A 25,779-nucleotide genomic window follows, 5' to 3' on the forward strand; every position below is an offset into this window, starting at 1 on the left:
GTGGGTGGTGACTTCTTGCTCGCCTAGGAGTAAGACCTGGCGAAGGGCGAGCCGGCCACCTGGCGCTCCTTCGCCGGGCAGGCGAGGCAGCAACAGGCGAGAGGAGCGGCAGCGCGCGGTTGTCCCACGCCGGGGAAAGGGGCGGGGCGGTCCCTTGGCTTCCGCTCGGCTCGTCCTGGGGCTGGAGGGAAGCGGGAGGCTCCCAGCCCCTTCCCCCCCCCCTCCTTCCCAGAGCGGCAGCAGCGCCTCGATGAGGAGGCGGCGGCGGCGGAGGAGGAGGTGGGGAATCCGGAGAGCGCCTCCCTCCCCGTCTGCCGAGCGCGGCGCACTCGGAGCATGGAGCCCGCCTGAGCCACTCGGCGGGCAGCAGCTGCTGCGGCACAACATGGAGGCGGCAGCGCCGCCGCCGCGGCTGCTGCTCCTGTCCCTGCTGGCCGCCGTGGTGCTTCGGGGCAGCTTGGGCGCCGTCGGGGGTAAGTTTCGGGGCGGGGCGGGGGCTCCGGCGGGCGGCGAGCTGCCTTTCCTGGGCTCGGGGAGAGCGGGGAAGCCTTTTGTTGTGCAGACGGAAACTTCTCCGCGCGACTCGAGAAGTGGGACTTGGTGGGAATGGAGGAGGCTGGCATGGGACGGAGGCGGCGGCAGGGAGGAAAAGCAGCAGCCCAGGCGCGGAGGGCGGAAAAAACGAGGTGGGGGGGGGATCGAGGAGGCTCGGGGCCGTGAGGACCTCGGGGCCAGTGCCCGCAAGAGGCGCAGCGGGGTGTGCGCGAGGGCGACCCGTACCAGATCGGGCAAGAAAAAAAGACGGAAAGCTGCTTCGTTGTGGCTCCCCCCCCCCCAAACAACTTCTCATTTAAAGAAGGAGGGCGCTTGCGTGACCTACTCATCCCCCAGCACCAAAAAATAAATGTAGGGTTTTTTTCTGGTGGGGGTGGGGGGTGAGCCTTCCTTTTTCCTGCTGGCCAGGCAAGGATTCCCGTCGCCTTTTGCGTGCTGCTGGGCTTTCGAGCTCAACCTTGTGCCTCGAGAGCGAGACAAAAGTCTCCCCCCTCCCCGTTCCCAGCGCTTTGCGGCCCTCAGACGCAGTGATTTCCCTGGAGTTTGGAGGAGCTGGTGTCGGGTGTCGATCACAGGCAGAATCAAACTTTTGGCATCAGCGTTGGGAGTGGGGGTTGGGGGGGGAGCAGATCTTCTTTCCTTTTATTTTAAAGTTGTAAAGGGGAGGGTATGGGGGAGAAACGGAGGGAGGGAGGGAGGGAGAGAAAGACTTGCTTGACTTGTGAAACTTAACACTTGGCAAAACAGACTTCTGAGAAGAGTTTGTCTGTCTGGGGGTTTACCCAGACTTTAGCTACAGTGAACATTTGTTCCCTTGACTGCTCGGAGCGTTCAGACAATCACGTCCATTTCCATATCAATTAGAACTTGTTTTAAACTTTTGGAGGGAATCACGCTTCTCTTCTGCTTCTTCTTTAAACTTCTGAGCACATTCTTGTGTGTGTGTTTAAATTCTGACTGGAAACTTTCTGCATTCATATGTGTTATATGGAGATTAAGAAGGGTGGTGGTGATGGTTGTAAGCTGTATTTTCCCTATGGCTTCTTCCATTGGGCTGGAAAAGTGGCTTTGCTTCTGTATTTGATAAGCTTCAGTCCCATGTAGTGCACAAAACAAATGTGGACTTACTTGTCCTTTTTGAGAACATTTGTTCTGTTCTTGCCGAAATCCCCACGGTGCTTAATGTCTGAATACCAGTGTGGTGATAATAATTAGAAAGTGATCCAGGGGTTGCCACCAAAAAGGGAGTTCAGAGCTGTACTTTTCTGCTCCTTTCTGTCATTGCCTACAGGAAAGTTCCAGTTTGCACGCAGTAGCCTGGTCTGCTTGTTGTCTGCGTAGCAGTCAGCAAACTGAAGTTTTGATGCACTAATGAATGTTAATTGTTGTAATTTCCCAAGTAGTTGAAGAAATATAGCAGTGTGGCTAACAGTCAGTAGAGCACCCCCTCAGGGTAATTCGTATTAGGCCACCCACTTCTCTTGCAGTAGTTACCAGAACTATCATTTAATATGGAAGCTCTGACTAAAATTCCTCCGCAGCCGCTGTGTTCTGTTTGTGCATGGTTTTAACTATAGGTGCATGTTTGTGAAAAGGCTTCTGCACCTCTGATAATTGAATCTCTTTCTGATAAAATATTTTAGGAGAATCTTGGTGTCATTGATCCACTAGTTTGTTGCAGTGGTGAGGTAACCTCATAACTATTGTGGTCTTTTTTAAATTTTCCAGGAGCTTAGTTCTCTGAGGAATGGTGTTGTTTTATTTAGTAAGGCTTCTGTTTAAAATCTTGTGTGGGGCAAACTGAGGCCAAAATAACCCCAAAGAGGGGCTGTTCTCTGATAAATTTTAAAGGCATATGAACACAGCCACCATGTATCTTTGTTAAATGAACTCTGTGTACTTAAGGAGGCCAGCACCTTAGGGTGAAAAGGGGCAGCTGCTGTATACCTGTTAGTTTGGGCAAAGTTTGTGTGCACCAGCACATCCAATAGAAAAGACATGTTTAATTTACTTTTTTAGGGATTCAGCTAATGTTTATTCTCTAACCAAATAAAGGATTTCCGTAACATTAAAACCATAACCGATAAAATTTTAAATAACTATAAACAGTGGGTTATATCCAATGTTAGTTGTACACAAATTTAAAATAATTGCAGTCAATGGGTGATAACTAATATTAGTCATACTGGGGAGGGGCTAATCCATTGAAATCTTTAAGTCCATTGATTTTACTGGGTCTACTCTTCAGTATGTTTAATGTTGGATATCATTTAGTGGCTGGCATTTAGGAGAGCTGTGTTAAGTGGTAGAGTCTAGGATATTTAAGCCTCACCTTTTCATTTAAATAAAAAAGCATTGTTGTTATCATTTCGTCTAGTAAGAGTATTTTGCATAAGGGATCCTATATTCTAGTATACCTGTGAACTTTTTTGTCACTTTGTTTTTTCAAAATTGATAGTTGGTTGACTATATCTAATTTCAACTTACAATAGTATATTTTTGCCTTTTTCTGGGCAGCTGTTGGTTGAGCTTGTTTGTGGTTACTTATCAGAGAGTGTGTCCAGAGACAAGTTTGTTATGCATCCCGTTTGAACTTTTAGCACACAAAAGCAGTGTATAAGGGTCTCTGGGTAAGATAGTACTGTTAATTCTGCAATACCCCATTATTCATTTTATGGTGCTCACACTAGTCTCTGTTAGCTGTGTTGACCATCAAGAGAGCAGTGAGAAATAAAAATATTTATTCTTTCTTGTCCCGTCCCCCCCTACTATTCCCCCCTGCACTCCCCAATATTTGGAATCCTGGAAGCAGAAATGCTGATATAGTGCTCTAGACCCCCCAAATTATTGCCATTTGAATTGCCCAGAAGTGCATTGCACACTTACTGTGTGGGCCTCCTAAAGTTAAGAAAATAAGCGATGGGAGGGGACTTGGGGGGATTTTCTAGTGTTATTGGACCTCAGTTCCATCAGATTCATTCAGTATGGTCCGTTGCCAGGGGCAATGGGAGTTGCAGTCCAGCAACATCTGGAGGGCCACAGGTTCTTTCTCCACATCAGCCCCAAATACTATTCTGTTGTTCTCATTTCCTATTCTGTCGCTGGCATATAACATGCATTTCCAGAAACGTTCATTTCTTCTCTATGCACACATCAAATTGGACTGCTACTGCTTGAGTATAGGTAGTATGTGCAGTGAAACGCATAGTCTGTTGCTTGTTTTCCTAATACACATTATAGCGGGAGGGCAGTGTTCAACATAATTTTTTTTGGAAAGCTCACATACTATTCAGAATGTTAGGTTAATGTTCCATTTAGTTTTCTCAAGATGAATGCTCTTGGAAAGTTGCAGCTGCCACACTGCATTCATTTACATCAAGGCAATAGCAATCATGATTTAAATTATGAAGGAAATAAATTTATTTAAATTTAGGGATATTAGATCAGGTTAGGATTCAGGTAGGTAGCCATGTTGGTCTGACACAGTCAAGATATATATTCTCCAGTAGCATTTTAGAGACTAGGTTTGTTCTGGGTATAAGTTTCATGTGCATGGATGGTATCTAAAGAAGTGTTCATGCACACAAAAACTTATACCCAGAACAAACTTAGTTGGTCTCTAAGGTGCTACTGGACATTAAAAATATATATTGATAGATAGATCAGGTTATGGTTGTAGATGGCCCACAAGTGAAAAGCAGTCTTGTGGTACTTTATGTGACAACTTCTTAGGATTCTGGTCATTTCAGTTTTGAAAGTTTACTATGCTTTTTAGCTATATGTGTTTGAGAATTCAAACTGATTTCCAAGTGTGAAAAGAATATGTTAATGAGAAAGCAAGTAGAAAATGGTTCCAGGTTTTGTTATTTCTAAAGCAGATTTCAAGATTGATCAGTTGCCAACACACAGCTTCTTAAATGTGCACTTAACAGTTGATGGATGTGAAATTCTAAATACAGTAGGCATATTTCTGAAGCAAACGATTATAACTTCAATCCTCCAGTTTATGAAATGAGCTGTAGAAGATTGTAGTCATCTGCTTGTTTTGCTTTTTTAAAAATTATTGGGATTAGAAAAACATGTGAAATTACCTCACTGAACTCTGTGCTTAAAAACTGCTTGACCTTGGGATTTCCATAGAACTTAAATTAAGGCAGGGGTTGCCAATCCTTTTTTGGTCTGTGGGCACATTTGCAATTTTGAGAGAGTGCTGTTGGCTTCTGACATATAGAAAGAAAATGCACATAAATATGAAAACACTTTGCTTTTCCATGGGGTTTGGGTAAATGTTGCATGCAGTAGAATTAAAACAGATCCTTTTGAATTGTTTTTGGGCTAAAGTAGTGCTGGAATGCAGCAGGTTGTGATTCCTATGGTTAGTCTATGGAGAAAAATGTGATCTGTAATGTGTGGAAAACATGTAAAAACTTCATGCAGTTTCAAAAACGTCTGTTTTACTGGATCTGATGTATGCACAGTCAATCATCTTATGCATTCTACAGCCTTTCTTTCCTTCTTTCTTCCCACCAATCTCCTAGATTTACTTATCCTTATCTCCGCCATTCTGGTCTCCCTGTAGGTATTGTGAGCATTGAAAAGCTCACAGAAGTGAAAGAGGAAATAGCATCATTCTTCAAACTTCCTCTTTTGGCTCTATGTACTTTTGAATCATAGAATTGTGGAGTTGGAAGGAACCCCTAGAGTCATCTAGTCCAACCCTGTGCGATGCAGGAAACTCAGCACGCGGTTCCACATACAATCATACCAGACCTGCTTAGCTTTGCAAATGGGCTAGCAGTTTTATTGCTGCACCACCTTTGCCACATCATGATGGTGGTGGCTGAGAGGCTTCATTCTGGTCAGGGGAGCCCCCCCCCCACAAGAACTGTGGGAACATATTATGTCAAAGCCTCTGTGTTAATGCCACATGTGCTGTCTGCTTGCCTGAACAATTTCTCCAGCTGTTCTTACCTTCATGGAAACTTGGTGCATATATGAACTGTGGCCTGAGCCACTGTCTTAAATTCCTGGAAATTGGATTCAGTATGTTCATCTGACTTGCACTGAAGGCTCCATGGGGCTGAAGCACTTTGGAAATTTGACTATCCGGACAGTGCCACCCACCCTTAATTTGGACAACTGCTCTGGAAGGATATCATGGTTGATGGTATCAAAAGCCACTGAGAGGTCAAGGAGAATTAACAAGGAGACCTTTTTCCTGTCTCTCCCCCAAGTCCACTGGCTCATTGAGGAAAAAGCCAGTGAAATATTGTACGTGTGTCTAGTGTGTCTAGGGAACCAAACTATGCTGTAACATCATAAGCCTTTTCCTCTTCTTTGTTAAGAAGACAATGTTGAATTTCAGACTTTAGTAAATACAACTTGAATGGGATATTGAAGTCTGAAGTTTGACATTGTCCAACATATTGGTAAAATAAAACTCAAATTTTATGGAAACTTTTATTTTGTGCCTCATATTTCCTAAGTTGACTTTAGTCTTTACATATGGACTGTATTAGTGAGGTTGCCTAGTAAGAGCTTCTCGGGTTTTTAAAGATTGCTCTCTTTCCCTCATTTTCTCTTTGCATTACATGTTTGGCTGTCTTGGTGCTATAAAAGAAAACAACAACCAGTCCTTGATTTTTAATGTATATTTTAGTATGTAATGAATGACAAATTCAGACGTGCATATGAGCTGTATTTTTCTTCTGCATGGGATGAATGGGTTTTACAAAACACAAAAGGAAGATGGGTATGAACATTAGCAATGAGTCCTGATTGCTGGGCTGTTCTGCAGATTAGGATCAGTTGACAGAATTAGGTTTTTTGACATATATGTAATGAAATGATAGTGACAGGTGTGACTCTTAGGGTCACTCATGCCCCATTCTTGCTCCCTGCACAAACTCAGTTGAAGTATAGCACTTAACTGCACCCGGGATCTCCCTGAGCTATCATAGGTTCAGAGGAATATGAGAGGATATTGATGCACCCAAGCTGGCACTCTCTTACACCAGACTTGAAAATAACATCTGATCAGGCCCTATGAATATTTAGAAGATGCAAATAAGTCAAACATCTGAACTAGGTCTCTCTACGGCAGGAGTCAGCAGCCTTTTTCAGTTGTAGGCCGGTCCACCGTCCCTCAGACCTTGTGGAGGGCTGGACTATATTTTGAAAATATATATGAATGAATTCCTGTGCCCCACAAATAACCCAGAGGTGCATTTTAAATAAAAGGACACATTCTATTCATGTAAAAACACGCTGATTCGCAGACCGTCCCCGGATTGAGAAGGCGATTGGGCCGCATCCGGCCCCTGGACCTTAGGTTGCCTACCCCTGCTCTACAGCATTGGTGTTAGCAGTAAAACATTGTGTTAGTTTTCTCCTGACCCCAGGGGTGAAGCTTCTCAAGCCTGGGAGCTGAAAATGGCCAAGGCCCTCTGATCCGTGGAGCCTAGGCTACTCCTTTCTTCCTAAGCTCATCCCTCACCAGCCCTGTACCCTCCTCAAGTTGTTTGTCTAGTTCAGGCATGTCCAAAGTCCATTCCGGGGGGGGGGCCTAATCTGGCCTGCCGGTTGGTTTAATCTGGCCCCTGTGGCAGTTTATTTCCTGGGGTAAAATCCTAAAAAAACCTCAGTAACTTCAATAATCCTAAAAAAAGGCCAACAACTTTGATAGGCTCTCTGGTCGGCCCTCACAGCCCTTCATTTAATCAAATCTGGCCCTCTTTGAAAAAAGTTTGGACACCCCTGGTCTAGTTGAAGAGTGTTTGAACTGTGATAATGGCCTTTGCTTGTCCTGAATGGAGGATGGAAGGATGTGTGGATACGTCACTCATTTTGTGTGGCTAGAATATACTCCATTGTTACAAAGCTTTTGCCTCAGGCCTTGTCTATGCAGTCCCTGGAAGGTTGTCCTTGACAGAATGTGACCCTCAGGTTTCCCCACCCTGTCCTAAAGCTTAATTCCTCCCTGACTGTGTCTTCAGAGTTCCCAGTACTTCTCCATTTATAGTTGCCAAATATGTGGAGCATTATAAAGACCTGTATAAAATGCAAATCATATAAAGCTGCACATATTTCATGTCTGACTTTCTTAAATCTATAGCTTTCAGGGCTTCTATCTCTTTTGATGTTTTACATAAAGTAAAATATTACAAAATTCGTACTCCAAAAGACTTTCAAATGGAGGACACTGTCAGGATCCATTCTAGAATAATATAGTCTGCTGCTTGCCAACGTGAAACAGTGGCTTGTTGGCTTGCTGATCGTGGCTTGTTAAGGAGCAGCAAACCATGATCCCGGGTCTGGAAGGAACCTGAAGCCAAGGCTCCACACTTTGCTTATCCTGCTTGTGCTAACTAGGAGAAGCAAGCCAGGAGTGATCAGACTCATTCCTGATAAGATACAACAAACCAGAAAGTCTGGCTTATTGTTGCATGTGGATGTGGCCACCCTTTGGACCCCAAACCATGAGTTAAAAGAGAAACGTATCAGTGCTGTTTTGCTGAACACTTGTGCAAGCACAAGGCTTGTAGTGCTGTGCTGCGATGTATGGAGAGTGTGAGAGACAATGAGTAAGGAAGATACAGGCTTTAACATATAATCTCAGCTGGGCCATAAAGACAGGGAATTGGAGAACCTCCCTTGATTTGGGGTCCCCTTTCTCACCCTGTGCTCTTCTGTTAGGCTGGAACCAGCTTTCCATAGGTGTAAGAGGCATTTTGCAAGCAGAAGACACTTTGGATACAAGCCAGTGTTCTGCGGTATTTAAAGGCTTACTGGTTTCTTATGGCATGACCTTGAATCAACAAGAGCTGTCCTCATCAGATACATGACATATACACCCCATGCGGGTTGAGGTACAGTGGAGGAAAACCATCTTTCCAGTCCACTCCATGTCTTGAATGAAGAAGCCTCTTGACTATGAAAACTCATACCACAATAAGTGTTAGTCTGTAAGGTGCATCTGGATCTAGTTAGCTAAGCTGCATAAAATGAGATTTAAATGGAGTACAGGAAATAGATCCCAAATTGTAGTGGATTACTAATAAGTCGGACTTGAATCACTTGAAAGCTGCCCCATGTGACTTCTAGAATTCACACTGTCTGTCTGTTCTGTTCCACACCCATGCCTGCCCCCCTCCCCCATTTCCTAAACTTTTTCTCATGGGAACTGTGAGACTTCACCATGGTAGATGAGACTGCTACTTGGCAATCTGGTGTACATTCCTAAATTTGTATTTGCAGCAGATTTGAATACTGCATAAGGTTTAAACTGAACATATATTTCTAGTTTAAAGTTGTGGTCATTTAATGCAGTAAGTGAGAATCTTCTTTTGGATTTGTTACTTATGAGTAACTGGACTCGCAGTGGGATCCATATTCTCTTCCTCGTGCGTGTCATCCTTTAACTGAAAGAAAAGTTGTGTGATTGTACAAAACCAACCAACAGTTAAAGCATTTACAGAAGGTAACTCTGGAATTTGCACTCCTTTCCAAGAGATGTTCAGCCAATTGGGAGAATAATTTTTTTGATGTAGCTTTGAAATAGAATTAGTTGCAGATGACCAATACTTTGTTTGCCAGCTAATAATCTGGAATTGAAGACTGCTTTGTGGAGCATCTGATGCAGTGCCTACCCTGCCCCTCGCCTTCTAAAACCATCTCCTTGATGTCTGTTTCTTTATCACCCTCCAGAACAGGAGTGACCAGCCTGTGGCTCCCTCCATATGTTTCTGGACTTACCAACTCTCCTCATCCTTGACTACTGGCCATGCTGCCTGGAGCTGATGGGAGTTGTAGTCAAGCAACAACTCAGAGGGTCACAGTTTAGACACCCCTACTCTAGAGTCATATTACTAGAATACAGCAAGTGTAATACTGACAACTAGCTGTGCTGCTGGTCCTACCAAACTGCCTATGAAAGTTCACAGGAAGGGTTGGGATATGCTTAAAGAGATGGTGGCGGGAGTGGGGCTGTTCTGCCTTGGATTCCCATTGCTTCAGGCATGGCCAAACCTGGCCCTCCAGCTGTTTTCGGACTACAATTCCCATCATCCCTGACCACTGGTCCTGTTAGCTAGGGATGATGGGAGTTGTAGTCCCAAAACAGCTGGAGGGCAAGTTTGGCCATGCCTGCTTTAGCTGCTATTACACTGGATAGTGTACCTGCCACATTGGCTCTTATACTTCTCTCTTCCTTGCAAGTGAGGAGGTACATGCCCGTTCCTGTGCTAAAGGTTTTAGGTAGATAAGTGGATAAAGTTTGGAATCTAGATGAGCAATGAACTTCCCCTTGTCTCTAGTTTCTGAGGCAGGCATTGATTTTGCTGCCTTCCACTGTCTTACTCAGATTATTCCTTCTTGTGTCATCCTGTTTTAATTGAAAGAGTATTGGAGGCTAGCTCAGTTCTCACTCTGCCTAGCCCTATGGTAGGTCCTGTGTCTTGAGTCCAATGTAGTTTTTTTGCCCTTGCTATTCCTGGACCAAAATGTTTATTTAAGAGTGTGTGTGTGTTCCCATGGAAAAATGGCTCATATGTTACTACTGGTGAATATGGATTGACCTTTGGTGGGACAGTAGAGTGTGGTGGAATCCCAGGAACTAGCTTTTTTAATACATGTACATTTGGGAAGGAAAGGGGGTAATGTCTGTCTCATTATTTTATGACACACTTTAGCATCCTCTGCTATTTTATGTACACCTGGCAGGTGTTCTCTTTTTAGGGACATAGCAATGCAGTGAGTTTCCAAAGACTGGGGGGGGGCGGTATATCAATCAGCATTGACCTCTGAATATTGATAATTCTGATGAATCTGCGAGGCAGGTATTTTGGAAATGTGTCAGAAAATGTGTGTATAGTTTCCTAATCATGTTTACGTGACTGTTAGCATTCAGCAGTGCACCTCTGTGTTTTTTTATTTGCCAAATATCTGGGATTGTTAACGTTTCAATCGTTGGTTTTGGAAACTCAGTTTTAACACAGATTAATTAGTGATATACAGCTATCCAGTGACGGATTGGTGTTATGGCTCTGAAAGCAAATGAATGCTATCATCTGAAAGTTGTGTTTAAAAAGGTTATTGGCCAACCACACACTGCACTGTTTGGGGTGTCCACAAGGACTCAGATCATTACGCTTCCTAATTTTATCAGAACCTACCAAGTATTGACAGTCAGAGAAGCAGCAACACTCCAAGTAGCTATAATTTCTGTTCCTTTCAATATGTTTAAAAATCTCCAATAAAGTAGTTAAAATTCTTCCAAAACTTGGGTACTATTTCCTGGCTGGAAGGTTTTCCTGATCTGTGATGATGCCCTTACCTGCCTGCATGAACAATTAAGAGAGGGGTGTGTGCGCGCGCATATAGAAACCTCTGCCTTCTGTGTGCTTAAAATGTAGCTTACTGTAGAAAGGCAAGAATTGCATCCTTCGCTCTGCCCATTTTTCCCTCCGCCCCCTTGTTCCTAGGAGGTTGTCTATGAGGGAATGCAGCCCTGGAGCTGAATAAGGTTTCCTGGCTTAGGATGTGACCTGCTTTCTCTGTCACACTGAACTGTAAGAGGAGTGACCCCGAGGCCCTTACTGGAGTTTTCTTTTTATTCCATGAAAGCTTTTACTTAAGACTCAAAGCAATAACTAGCAATCAAGGCGTCAAAGTGTTTGCTCACCATTGCCACACTAACTATGTAAATATAACATATAAGCCCTTTAAAGGAAACAATGTAATGTTGCAATCAGTGTATTAGGCTACCACATTCTTCAAATGATTTATACTTAAAGGTTGTCTCCAGGGCTTTTTTACAGCTGGAGCTCAGCTCCAGCACCTCTCAGGTAGATGCCATTGCCATTCCCATTCTGAGAGAACAAGGGAGAAGTTCATGGTGAGCTCTGACACCTCCCCCTCTTTCTTTCTTTCTTTCTTTCTTTCTTTCTTTCTTTCTTTCTTTCTTTCTATAATTTTTTAATTAGCTTTCCAATATACCTCCAATAATAGCAAAATTATAACAATAACTATTAATTCCCAAATTATAAAGTTATCAAAATGCCAACCAACTTCCAATTAACACATTTTAGTTAAAGTGGCTCCCCGCATGGTGGTTTGGGTGCATTTCCCATCTTATATCACTGCGTTCCATAATCTTAAATAATGTCAGTTACATTTCAGTTATAATAATAATCTCTTAGTCAACAGCTACATAATTAATGATTCCCATCTGTGATGTTACAATATATAAATTTATAAAGTTTAATGGTGGTGTAGGAGGGATTTTGCCAGACGAAGTGTTTTTGCACTCAGTGCCTCCCTGCCTTCCACATTTCATGCCAGAGCAAGAGCCAGGTATCGAGATGAACTGTGAGTGAAGCCCATTCCCCCGTTCTTGGGGGGGATTTGCAAGGATGAGTTACCCTCTGTCATCCTTGTTTTTCGTTTGCTGACAATCCCCTGCTGTCATGGGGGCTGCCTCCATTAAGGCAAGCCTGGACCAGAAGCCTCTGGCACCTCTTTCTAGAAAAATAGCACTGGTTGTCTCCCAAATAAAACAGAAACCCAGCTGAATGTTGTGTATACATGTTACGAATACAAAATGGTTTTTTTGTGTGTTTTTTTAAACCCACACAATTAATTCAATAATTGGGAGATATGGGGAACTTAAAAAGATGTGGGAACTGGATATTGGCACACAAATTCTTCCCAAGGATTGGAATAACATTTGAGAGTCACGGCCCTTAAAACTTGTTTCCGGGTTTTTTAAAGGGAAAACTTACTAAAATTATTATACAGATGTTGTCACACTCCTTTTCAAATGTCAAAAATATTTTATTCTATATCACCTAATTGTTGGAGGGGTGGCAGTAAACTTAGTACATGTTATCATTTATGGTCGGAATGTCAGTTAGTGCAAGATTTTTGGAATTTGATAGAAATGTTAAATATTACTAAAGAAACTATTGTTGTCCAAAATTAATGCTACTGAATATTTTTGATGATACCAGTGTAAATATATTGGGAAAAGGGGGATGTCTTATATACGATCTTGGCAGCACACAAAGTTATTGCAGCTCAATGTAAAACAGCCCAGAATCTTACTCTGGATACTTACTACTGCTCACTCTGGAATATAACTATAATGAAGGAAATCATGCATAATTTGAGATTTTGACAAGGATTAGAACCTCCAGATTCTTTTTATGTGATTTGTCATTCCTTTATGACACGTACAGCGGAACCTGTCACAAGCCTGGCATATCTGGAATTATACTTTGTGGTCTGATAAAGTTGATAGTCTTTACTTGGGCTTTGTTATTTTAACTCATGCAACTACTCATGTATATATTTCATAGTTTTTTCATCTTAATTCTTGTCTGTTGTTATATTAAGAAGGAATAATACTAACAAAAGCTTGACAAAAAAAGTAAGTGGCAGATAGGAAAAAGGGAGGAGCATAAGTGGTGCGTTGTAGGCTCTGTTTTGTATTAACAGTGGGTAACCATTCTATTTAATATCACTGCTGAAGTTGGACAGTGGAGTATTTTACCGGTAATAATAAGGGTGGACAGAGCTTCGTGTACTTCAGGTACTTCATGAACAAGAGAAACCTACAAGGAGTGAGAGCAGATACCAAATGTTTGCGAAGGACATGTCTGTAATTCCTGTAGAACTGTGTTACCTAATACACATAGAGTTTGACATGGGTGGGTGGGTGGTTACATTTAAGCAATGGGTTTCCCTGCATGTGCAGAGCCAGCTCACTTGTCTATTCCATGCCCTTTTTAGATGTTCAAATCTGTTGTGAGCCTGGTAGTGGTTGTGGTTCTGGGGAGTGGTTGTAATTCTGTTAATTAAAATAACCACTGAGACAACCTGAGGGCAAACCTGTTAAACAGCATTAATAGATGTGAGAAGGCCGCAGACACCCTAAGGGGTCCTCAGACCCATCTCCCACTTCCTTAATGATCTGTTCCTGAATACCCTGCTTAGCCTGTTTTGAGAGAGGCTTGGAAGCCCCAGCAAACAGAAACCTCTTCATATAGAGGACAAGGTGACCACTTTAAGTAAAGGGAATTACACTCTGTCTCTTAAGGCTGCAACCCTAACAACACCTACTTGGGAGTAAGCCGCATTGAATTCATGAGCAGGCATGGTTCGTATTGTGTTGTGATTGTAGTCATTGAGAGTTTTTAAACCTAGAGAGTGGAATTCAGTGCCGTGCTATTACAAATGTTCCATCTGCACAAGCATTGCAGCTTGTCCCCACCCCAGCCACCCACCCACCCACCCGGCACTGCTTTTGGAATTCTTCTGAGCCCCACACAGGCCAATTTTGGGGTGCAGGGGGAGGACAGGGGGAACCCCATTGTGCAAGCAGAAGGCATGCACAGGGCTTCAACTGATGGAGTACATTAGGTGACTGCAGCCCAGAATACACACACATACAGAAAGAGAGAGAAGAGAGAGACTTCTTTTTTTTTTTTTTGCATTACTTGATTTTTCTCCCTTTGTCTAACCTTTCTTAACAAAACTGTTCAGAAACAGAGGCACAAGTCTAGTTGCCTGTGAATTCATTTTATTTTATTTTGCAAGATGCTCTTGGAGGATGACGTCTGGTTTACTAGCAGTTTCTTTATAGTGGTTTTGCATGGGAGATGGGGAGGGTATGTTGGGGAATATTTTTAGGAGCAAGAAAGAGTTGCAGCACAATAGTTTTTTACTTGTTTGCTTCACAAACAGTTTTGCAGGGAAGAATAGGTAGTTAGTGCCTGTCAGCTTTCAGCCAAAGTGACTTTCCCCCCCTTCTCTCCTTTTTCCTATCAAGTTGCTTGACAATGAAAAGGAAACAGCGGGGGAAGAGCACCAGTGTGATAGGGCTCCACTGCTCGCCCAGCATTACCTTATAAAAACTAGTCTTGCAAATAGTTACTAGAGGCAGTTGTGGCCAGATGGGTGGCAACTGAAAAACCTTCACCGCTTCCCTCCTCCCTGGATTTTACCATGATTCCTTGGCTTGTGTGCTTATTCCAGTGTACCATTTGGCTCTCTACATTACTGCAATGTAGACATATGCTAACTTGCTTCTCTTTGTTTCAACATCATTTTCCATGGTTTTCATGCTAAAAGAGTAGCCTTTGTTTTAGTAATTATCATAGTTTGACTCTCCCTGGAGATGTGTGGATTTTATTTGGTTTCCAATCATTCTTCAGATTTCTGACAAGACTCGAGTACTGATGGGTTACAACTGTATCATCTTCTTAAAACAAGAATTACACATTATAATTAAGAGGAGGAAGAAAGCAAGGGTTGAGGGGGATTTGACTTTTTCAAACCACAAGTGAAAGACATGGGATTCAGTTTGCAGGATTTGCTCAGTTCAGATGCAATGACCAAACCATGGTTTACCCGTTGGGAAGGAAACATGCACTGTACTCAAGCATTCCATCCTCCTCTTGTGCACATCAATTCCCTCTTTTACTTTCTGTCTTGTGGTGGCAATAGAGATCTGTGATTCCTGTGCAGATTATGTGGTTGCCACTAAACAGAGATTGCTTCTAAACTGGAATTGGAAGCCAGTTTGATTAAGACAACACAGTAAACCATTTAGGAAAAAGGATTTGTTGTGTCTGTGTCTAAAGGGAAAAAGGAGAGCATGAACCTGTAGCATGTTTCTGATGGCTAAACAATGATTGAATTCAACTACCGACACAGATAACCTGGTCCTGTTATTCTACTACATCATCTACAACATAATATAGATAAAATAAGGTGCATACTACAGACACTTCAAATGATGCAAACCGTTAAACAAGTAACTAGATGCCATTCCCCTCAAGAGGAAGTTTATATTCTAGTCTCTCAGACTACCTTTCCCCACTTTCCATCCTGAAATCAATTTTTCAAAGGATAATTTTTTTACTTGGCATACAGGGATTTTATTCAAACTTTGGAAACAGAGAAGTGATATAACATGGGAAAAATCCAGAAATTATCGTGCTTAGCTATGCATCTCTTCACATTTTTCTCATGATGTTTTCAGATTATTTTCTGATCTGAAAATCTCACGAGAGGTGGCCTTTCTTAAGAGATTTGCTGTGTTTCCTGACTTTTCTCTGTGAACAGAAATATTACGGAATCAAGCGCTGGCCAAAACTGGAGTGAGGAAAGAGAAAAGGCATGTTTAAAAATATGGATTTTTAAAGGGAACCATCTCTGGTATCATCATATGGGCTGCTTATGAAACGCACACAGACACTTGAGGCTGTCTTCACATGATGGGTGGGGTTTCCTCTTCCATTTCACATGAGCTTGATTTTAAACTAGGTTAAGGCGTGTTTTTTTGCTTTTGTCAGCTTAGCTTGAATTTGTAAATGACTTGCCATATCTATAGCGCCTGTGTGAAATAGTTAATGCTCTATAATGCCAACAGGCAAGAAGAGTTGTTGTTTTTAATTGTAATTGGCTCAGTTTGCATAGGTACAAGTTCAAGTCATTTCTTATTTTAAAATGTTCCAGGTACCATAAATATGCAAGGGAAAGTATTCCCTGGACTCATATTTAATTTTTAGGTGGGTTTTTTTTTAAAAAAATGTGTGAGAGTTGTTATGGTTTGGACAGCAACTTAGCCGATTTCTAAGACTTTGTGGTAGGGAGGGTATTAAATGATGGTTTAGTTATAATGGAAAATTTGACTTGCAAAAACATTACTGGACGTCAGTAAATAAAACCTTTCACAAAGGTATGCTTGTTTCTGATCAGTTTCTAGTTCCAGATGTTGGTTCTGCTGACTCCAAAAACTTGACTAGGTTTCAGGAAAGTTGGAAAGATACATTGCCTTTACCATCTGTACTGAATATACCATGCACATACTTGGAAGAGAAATTAATCTGAAATATGGAGCAATGCTCAGAAATCTACCCAGGCCAGAAATAATTAATCTGCAGAGTTTCATAGCAGCTAACACAACACCTTTTTCATATTTCTTATTCTTGTTTCATAAGAATCCTTGGGCATGGCATGTGTTAGAATAGTTGATACTTAAAATGTCTTTCACGTTTTAATTTAAACATTGTTGGACATTGGAGGGGGTGAAATTGCATTATGTTTGAAGGTATATATTTTTTTAAAACCCAAGTTCTTAAATTTTCTTTTCGGGCTCAACACTTTAATGATGTTCAGGGTGGGGGGAGAGGATCTGGTGGAAAGGGATTGTTCAAATGGTAACAATGGTATGAATAACAGCATGAGTTGTGTGTGTCAGCCCTTCTTTCCAAATGTCTTTCAAGTTTCTCTTTATTGGAGATGCTTCTGCATTAGCCAGGAGCACTGATTAAGGTCAATTCATTCCTTATGGCATCGCTTCTCAGGGGTCAGGATTGCTTTGTATTTCTGGAACTACATGAAGGGAGATTCTAAATTTCCTTTTGTATTGTTGTTCAAAAATCTGAAATGCTGCTTTCAGTGCTACAGAGACTGTGACTGTGGGGTTTCTGAGACGGTCTTCCTTGAAACTACATGTGGCATGATTTCAGCATGTTTCTTTTGTATTGCACCAAATTGTTCATTAGAGATGAACGTAACCAGAATTGGAAATAAAAGTACCTAAGGATAGGCATTACCAAGCCTTCTCTTCTCTCCCCCTCCTCATCCTTTCATTCTGTCAGCACTTGTATGCACTGCAGGCTGTCATTGTGATCCAGATAATCTCTGCTTTTATTAACATAAAACCTAGCCCTTGTGGCTTTAATGGGAAGTTTGAAAAGTCCTATAGTGGTGTATCCTGGAGGCACAGACACTAAAAACTTATTTTCAGGTTGTTTGATTTCTGAGCCTGTTTTGCTGAGATGCCAAGCTATTATTTCTTTAAAAAATAATAAATTGAGAACACCCCTGAACAACCAGGAATTCTTTCCTTAAAAATGAGAGATTTTGCAAGTGAGAACATCCATGCTTGGGTGAGAAAAAAAATTGCTGTTGGCATGTGAAAGTTTTCTTGCTTTAAAACAATTAAACTATTTTGTTCTTTTTATTTTTATTTGGGAAGAAAATACACTGCCAACATTAAGAAAAACTATCATGATGATAAACTGCATAAAATCAACAATATCCCTAAAGCAAATGCAAAATGCATCACAAATCAGTAGGGGTTTTGAAGGTGGTAGTTCTGTTTTCTTCGCAGTATCAATTTGGGGGATTCTCAGTTGCCATTCGTTGCCTTTTGGGTATACTATCATTGATCACAATTGCCGTAGAAGGGAGAGGGACTGCACCCCCTCGATTTTAAATAACATGGGGAGCCTGTGTGCATGCAACAGGGCCAGCAAGGATGTGGACAGGAGACCAAGTGAATATGGCACTGCTCTCCTCCTGATGAGATTTAAATTACATGAGGGGAGCATGCCTGCAATCTGTGCATCTGAATTCAGAAACTGCACAAGAGATGCATAAAGTGATGCATACTTGTCAGCCTATGGCCTTCGACTTATTATTCATAATATTTTAATGAAGCGTAGATAGGTCTGGCTCCCCAGAATGCAAGAAAATTGAGTTTGCTCATGTTTTCACCAGACAAATCCCAAAACAAACCTGATCATCATGATGTATATAGTCAAGAACCTATAGAGCCAAGAATTGAACTCTGCTGTTATGAGTTGTGGGTATATGAATAGTGGGTGCCAGGCTTTGGGGCTGCCAGATTCCCCTAAATTCCTGATAGGTAATAGAATTTAAATCAAGCCTCCTGAATGCTGGATCCAGCAGGAATTCAGTTGCTGGAATAGCCAGGCCCGCCTGATAATGGCCCGCTAAATATGAGTTGTTAACTTAACAAAGGCAAGGTGATGAGCCATTAAGAAAGTGGGAGCTCTATGTCAGACACAAAGGGGTGGAGCCCCACCCGTGAGCTCTGACTTAATGGGCAGAGACAAAAGACTTGAGGGGTGTTCTAGGGAAACAGTCTGTTTTCACTCTGTTAAATGGAGCAAGCTGGAGCAGAGAGGCAGAGGGCCATGGCTGATTTCTGCTGGCATCCAAGGCTGTGGCCATGGAAGAAGCAAGAGCCTCTTGGAGTGTAATGCTTTGAGCACCTCCATCATAGGCTCAGGTTGGAGCAGCGTGTAACATCTGCCATAGATTTCAGTGTTGACTGAAGTCTGCCCTGTTGTCATGGCAAGAAAGATGACCCCACTTTTAGTCCAAAACATTTGCCATCCTTGGTGAATACTATGTATTGTTTTTGCTTTCCGCACACTCTTATCAGATTGTCTTCTAGTAAAGAGCAGGGCATACATGATGTAATGTAGCAGCTAAGAAGGTGAGCTGGGAACTGTCTAGCTCTCAGATTTTGCCTCCACCTTGAACTAGGAGGCCTTAGGCAAGTCATTGTTTCTCAGCTTCATCTCTCCCCCAGCCTCCAGTCCAGCAGTATGCCATGTCATATTTTAAACTGGAATACAAGCTCCATAGGGCCTTTTGGCCCAATTTCCTGACTCTCTGGAAACTGTGAACCCACTCTTACTTTCTTAATCACAAAGGCTGGTGCTGGCTTAGGAGGAAGAATGGGAAAGGAAAAGAGAGATGACCATAGATCACAGAGATGACCATACAGGTGATCTCTCAAATATAGGAATAAGGAAGGCAAGGGTGACCAGGACCTTTAGGAATTGACTAAGCAGATTGGCAGTAAATTGTAGAATAAATTGCGAAGTTGTAGCCACTGTATGGACTTTTAAAGTAAAAAAAAGGCACAGAAATGGCAGGAACACTCTTCTCTTGGATTCCTTTTGGGGAGGAAGCATTTTTGGATAATATGCTTATGAAGGACAATTGTCTGGAATTATGCTGTTTTTTGGAATATTGCCGCTCCCTCCTCACAACCTTCCTTCCTTTCTCTTTCTTGCCTTGATCTTTTTTCCTTTCTTCTTTATTGTTCTTGTTACTGCTTTTCGGGTATTAGATAATGAACATTTGAAATGAAACTGTTGTTGAATTGTTTATAGGACAACTGCCAACCTGGTACCTTCCAGATGTCTGGGACTATAACTCTTCTAATCCCGGCCAGCATGGTGATACTGTCTGGGGCTGACGAAATTTCTAGTCCAAAACATCTGGAAGGCAACAGTTTGGTGAAGACTGGTGTAGGGGTGTGGAGTGGGTTTGGTACTGAAACTTTGCTACCTGACTTGTGCTTGTATGCTTAATTGCAGCTGGACTTTGTTCCCTTCTTTTTGTTTTCAACAAATTTAAACCTTTTTAATTTCTCAGGGGCTATATCTGTGGCTCCTTTTTTCTTTGTAAAGGACAGGAACCAAAACTCTGCAACAAGTAACTTCCTCTAAACATTCATATCTGAAGCTGGAGCCTCTGGGAATGTCTGTAACTTTTCCAGAAAGGTTTTTTGTTTTGAGATTTACCAAAAAGGGAAGTGAAATTTAGGACAGAATCCTTTATTCAGAAATGGTTTGTTAGCTGTCTTAACTTTTGTGCTTTGGTAATTTTAAATACAGAGGCATGCCAGAGCCCCTCTGGGCAATGAAAAACCAAGTCTACGTGGTATTCATGTTTCCTATTCCTATTGAGCTCCCACCGTGTACTTGGAAAATAGGTTAGGATGACAAATATTGTTCTGTCACCTACTAGGGCTTTGATATATAGGTGCCACTGTAATGCAACTCCTCAGAACTGGGTGTAGACTAAGGAGAAGAGAGAGCAAGTTTGTTTCCTTCAGTTTATCAATATGCACTACAAATAAGATGAGGGACTTTGATGGGTTTCCATAGAAATAGTTTGTATGTGAACTTCTTTGGTTGTTAATGTCAGCATGAACTAATGACTGGAATCGGTTGCCTGGATACTTGTGCTGACGTTGTGTTGAGTCCTAGAAGTGGAATTTTGGTGACGTCGTGGAATGTTTACAAGCATCCTGAGCACTCAGGTGCTGATATTGCAAGAGAAAGATGAACTAATAGTAAATTTAGATGTGAGTAAAAACTCATGTCTTAAGGCAGTGGATGGAGCAGTGTGCCGGTTGAGGTGAGGGTGGAAGAACAGGAGTAGATGTTGGGACTGTCAGGGTGACTGGCTGAGTGACAAGAGAATCTAGTCAAGTTGGTGAGCCCAAGCAGGCAGTGTATCTGAGGGCATAGCATTGGAGAGGGCAGTGGATTGAGAAAATGAACGAGCAAGAGAGGTGTGTAAGATGAGCATAGGCACTTTGGACAGAAGGGGACTATGGACCATGAGCGAAGTGGTCAGCAAGGCTCCAGTGTTGCTATGGGTGACATTTCTGTGCGCACTTCTGTGTGCTACAAGAATATAATAAAACTGAGAAAGCTTTTTAATTGCTTTATATTCTCAGAATGCACCTTTGTCCACTTGGCTAGAGAATGTGGTTTTTTGTTGTTTTGGACAATGTCTTTTTGACATTAGTCTCTCCAGGGAAATAAAAGTAACTTTGTCCAAATGAAATAGTATATAATCAGAGTGCTATATTTCGTTGTAAATAATAATGTTAGCAGTAACAAACTGTAGGTTGCCAAGTAAAACCAAGATTCTGAAATAAATCTCTCTGGTTTCTGAAACCCTATAATTATTGCAAAAAACTTAACTTATACAGTACAGAAAATGTATCTTTTACAAGAGCCCTTAAAATGTGCAATTCTTGCCTGTGCAAAACAAACCCAAGACTAGCTGCCCAAATTTTATAACACTCAACAGGGTGATGCTTGCTTGTAAAGTTGGGGGCGGGGGTGAATTTTGTGATTTTAAAAATTATTACTGATACACAGTAATCAAGGGAAATGTGTTTTGGGTTACTTTTAAATGATGGAAAACTTCTGGTGGCACAGAAAGAGATGTATTTATAGAGCCAACTTTTTTCAAACAACATGCCCCTTCTTTATACAAAATCTTGCTTCCTTTCTGGGTCTTGACTTTTGCATTGTGGGAAGGGCAAGGTTATTTTCCTGTTTTGGTTTAATCATTTACTTGGGTTTTATCTTGTATTTTATTCTGTGAACTGCCCTGAAATCTTTTGATGATGTGTGGTATATCAATTTTTAAATAATAATAATAATAATAATAATAATTAATTATAATTCTTGTAAAATTGCAAAAGCACCTCAAAAGAAGACAGACTGTAAGCCCCTCCCCCATGAAGTGAAGGTCGGTGGTTCGAATCCCCACGATGGGGTGAGCTCCTGTTGCTCAGTCCCAGCTCCTGCCAACCTAGCAGTTTGAAAGCACGAAGTGCAAGTAGATAAATAGGTACCTTTACCTTTACCTTTTTAGGAGAGGAGAGGTAGGGGGTATTCCATTGTGCAAGAATAAATCGTTAAATGTGTGCAGTGACTTAAGTTGGGTAAATGTTAGGGGATTTTTCTTTTTTCATGGGACCACACACTGAACTATGCAACTCTTCATAAACAGTCTAAACTGAGTAACAATTCGGGGGGGGGGATAGTTTCCCACTTTTCTGATAAATTTGCTTCTAGAAATTTTGTGGGGGAACTGTCTGATAGCTTCTGCCTTGGTGCTGAACTTATTAAGCTCCTTTTTGAGTTAGGTTTCTTTGATAGAGGTTCAGACTGTCTTCCTGTCTTTGCTATACTGTAGTATGATAACCCAAAACAATGCTTGGCATACATAAGACTGTCACTAAAAATAATTCATATTTTGAGATGGAGGCATGGATGAAATTGCTCTACAGGAGGTTGTATATAATAACCAGCTTAAAGTATAGGCTGTTGCAGTTTAAAGAAGGGGTGAAAACCAGACTCTGACATCTGTTGTAGCTCTGTGCATAAATGATTCTTAAAATAAATTTTAATTTTCTCTTTCTCCAAATTTCAAACATTGTGGACAACATGCAGAATAAAAAAGTGAAATGAAACTGCCTTGATTGATAGCTGAGATGTTTTGAGTTTTTTCCACAAAATTTGTGAATAGAAAAGATGGTGAAGTGGAGAAGACATTGTGGGTTTTTATTGTTTGGTGTGTTTTTTAATGCCAAGGAAATGTACTGTATTTCCACCCCCTGCTTGTGAACTGAATGTAGGACACTTCTACCTCTTTCTTTTGTTAATGTAGCAGTGTGCATTTCTATAGTAACTTATGGTATAAGATCTAAAAAGTATTTTACAGTCAATAAAGCATTACCAGTGGCAGTAGATAGTTATATGATTATACCCTTTGCATATTGTGTTTCTAGCCATAATACAACAATGAGCTTTGCAGATTCAAAATAGATGACACAGAATAGGGAAAACATAATTTTAAGAAAAAGTTGTAGCCTTTGACAGTTCCTAATACCATTTGGAAACTACAACACAAGTCATAGTGGTTCATGAAACCTAAGCTGCCTTTCCAAAAGTTTTTATTCTACAAAAGTGACTTGCTGTAGTCACAGGTTAGGCATAAAAAAGAGGAAGGAACAGGAACTGAGTTTCTTTGACTTCTTGTTTTGGATGAATTTCACACCTACATTTTTTTTCCATGGGAGGGAAAGAAAACCCTACTATGCCACTGTGTGCTTGCGTGTGAGGAATTCAAAACACACACACACACACACACACACACACACACTGTTCCAGGATGAAAGGAGTAGTCTTCCTTTCTTTAGAGGACTATATCCGACAAGTTTAAACTCAGGTTAAATACGAAGGTTCATTGCATGAAAATCAACATTTAATCTATCTTTTGAAGTTAGTGATCAATGGATTTCAGGTGTTCTACAGTAGTAGCTGCCAGTGGAACAGGGCTGGGTGCAAAACACAAAGTAGTCTAAAGATGTTTTTGTTAAGTAGTCATTCCAAATAATAAAAGAAGCTTCTCCCCTCCCTGGTTTTTGAATGCCTAGGGATGAAGTTCTGTGCATGCTTCCTTGGAAATGTTGCACTGAATGCAGTGGGTCTTTGTTTGAAAGCCCACTGGTGGCATCCCTGAAGCAGGCTCTTCTGAGGGTAGAAAGGGGCAGGGCTGGCCTAGGATCCACTGGATCTTAAACAGGCCTCAACTCACCTTCTGTGGATGCAGCATTGTCCCTGTGGCAGGGGTGGGAGTTTGGACTGAGCCTTAAGACATACATGTGAATGGCTGAGGCTTTCTTCAAAATGTCACTGGTGTACCAAAATGAAGAATAATATTTTGGCTCCACCTGTTCCATGTATTTGCCATTGTAACAAGGTAGATTAATCTTGCTGACTTAGTCCTGAGGGGAATAATATATTTTTCAAAACCCTAAAAAGTAACCTCAAACCTCCCCCTTTTGCTCTGTCCCTCTCCCTTTCATATCAGAATTAGGTAAAGGTAAAGGGACCCCTGACCATTAGGTCCAGTCGTGACCGACTCTGGGGTTGCGGCACTCATCTCGCTTTATTGGCCGAGGGAGCCGGTGTACAGCTTCCAGGTCATGTGGCCAGCATGACTAAGCCGTTTCTGGGGAACCAGAGCAGCACACGGAAACACCTTTTACCTTTCCACCGGAGCGGTACCTATTTATCTACTTGCACTAGGTTGGCAGGAGCAGGGACCGAGCAACGGGAGCTCACCCCGTCGCAGGGATTCGAACCGCCGACCTTCTGATCGGCAAGTCCTAGGCTCCGTGGTTTAACTCACAGTGCCACCCACGTCCCTATATCAGAATTACACCCCCCCAAAAAAAATCCTGCTTCCCTCAGTAACTCTCTGCAATCTTTCTCAGGCACAGTTCTCCTCCATAGAAGGTATTTGTCATACAGGGGCTACTGAATGGTGTTTGGCTGCTCCACAATACTTAAAAACCCTTTCCCTTGGTGGCCTACCCATATCCAAGCATCTTTGAGCAACTTATTTTTTGCTTGGGCATCCCTTTGGTGACTGAGGTCAAGCTTGTCAAGATGCTGTATCCCATAAAACCTGAATATTGGGTGGTAGCCAATTTCTTGTTCAGTTATATCTCCAAGTAGGTTATCTTACGCATTGGAAAAATAAGACACTATACCAGTTTCCTCTGCAAACTGTAGTTTTTAAATGCAAATGCGGGTCTGAGCCTCTTTGTAAATGCAGATGTGTTCTGAATAGGCAGCTAATAGGTATGAGCATGTATCTCTGATTACCCCAAAGGCATAATAATCCCAGTCTTGTTTGCAGCAGACCACATCCTCCCATTTGTTAAAATTTATTTTTCTTGTGTCAAATAAGCTTCTTAGCTACATTTTCCACAGAGAAGAAACCAAGCATGTGTGTGGCCTTCCTGCATGGTGACTTGAAAAGAAAAGTGCCCTTCTGCCATAGTCTCCACCTTGTGCCCTGCCTCTCCAAGCAGAATTTGCCTATTAGGGACGTTTGGAGCCTTTCCAAGTGATTATGCAGTTGTTAAAAGTTTAGAAGTTATTCCTTAAGGCTATGCTCCTGCCGAAGGGCATAATATATTTCCCCAGCACTGAAACAGATACCTATTTATTTTTTTGAACCAGAACATTCGCCCAGCAGCATGGATGAATTGTAAGAGTTGGAAAGGACCTTCAAGGTCATCTAGTTCAGTCCCCCCCCCCCCAAGTACAGGAGTCTGGGTAATGCTTCCTCTGTCCTGAAAGTAGACAAGAATTGACAGGTATGGAATTCCAGCAAAACACATTACAGTCATCCATATTCATTGCTGGAGTCCGCTTTGAGCAGATAAAAGGATTTTCACCTTTTATGCATAGGGCTGGCTCATCATGGACACAAGTATTTGCCATGTTAGATGTGTGTTGGACCACACATCAGGAAGAAAATGCTTCAGCAAATTTATGGCTTTTCATTATGTTAGCAGACGGAAATGAATGTGGAGCACATATCTACATAGCAGGCTTTATCAACCGCCTCCAATTTGTTCTTGGTTATTGTTCCAAAGGCTTCATTTCTTTCTCCTGGGCTGCGTTCTCAGTACCCCTCAAGGTTAAACTGAATGTTGCTGAAGAAGGGCATAGGGCCTGGTAGCTGCCATGTGGTATTTTCCTACCTACTCTCTGGTATTTTCTTTTTCCTTTAGGAAGCTTTTCTATGCGCTTTCCTTGGAATGCTGGGCTGTGTGCAACAGTACCTTAGCATTGGGTACTGAATGCCTGTAGAAGGGGCAGTCCTTTAGTGTGGGCATCTTTTACTTCTCTAACTTCATTTTGAGTGTATCTCCATTTCCTTATACATGAATATGATTCTTTTCTGCATTGCTCAATCCTATGTGCACAGACAGACAGGACGGAA

The 25,779-nt window shown here is 41.9% G+C and overlaps 1 protein-coding gene across 1 annotated transcript in view; it reads left to right on the forward strand.

Moving 5' to 3' along the window:
* Positions 1-213: 213 nt before the first annotated feature.
* LRP5 (LDL receptor related protein 5) overlaps positions 214-25,779 on the forward strand; it is a 121,706-nt gene continuing 96,140 nt past the window's right edge. Inside the window, exon 1 of the mRNA XM_082192051.1 lies at positions 214-473. Within this exon, the coding sequence (XP_082048177.1) occupies positions 251-473 (223 nt within the window). The 5' untranslated portion in view covers positions 214-250. The remainder of the gene's footprint in view (positions 474-25,779) is intronic.

The sequence above is a fragment of the Podarcis vaucheri genome (genome assembly GCF_965113315.1).
Source record: "Podarcis vaucheri genome assembly, chromosome: 1".
Classification (NCBI taxonomy): domain Eukaryota; kingdom Metazoa; phylum Chordata; class Lepidosauria; order Squamata; family Lacertidae; genus Podarcis; species Podarcis vaucheri.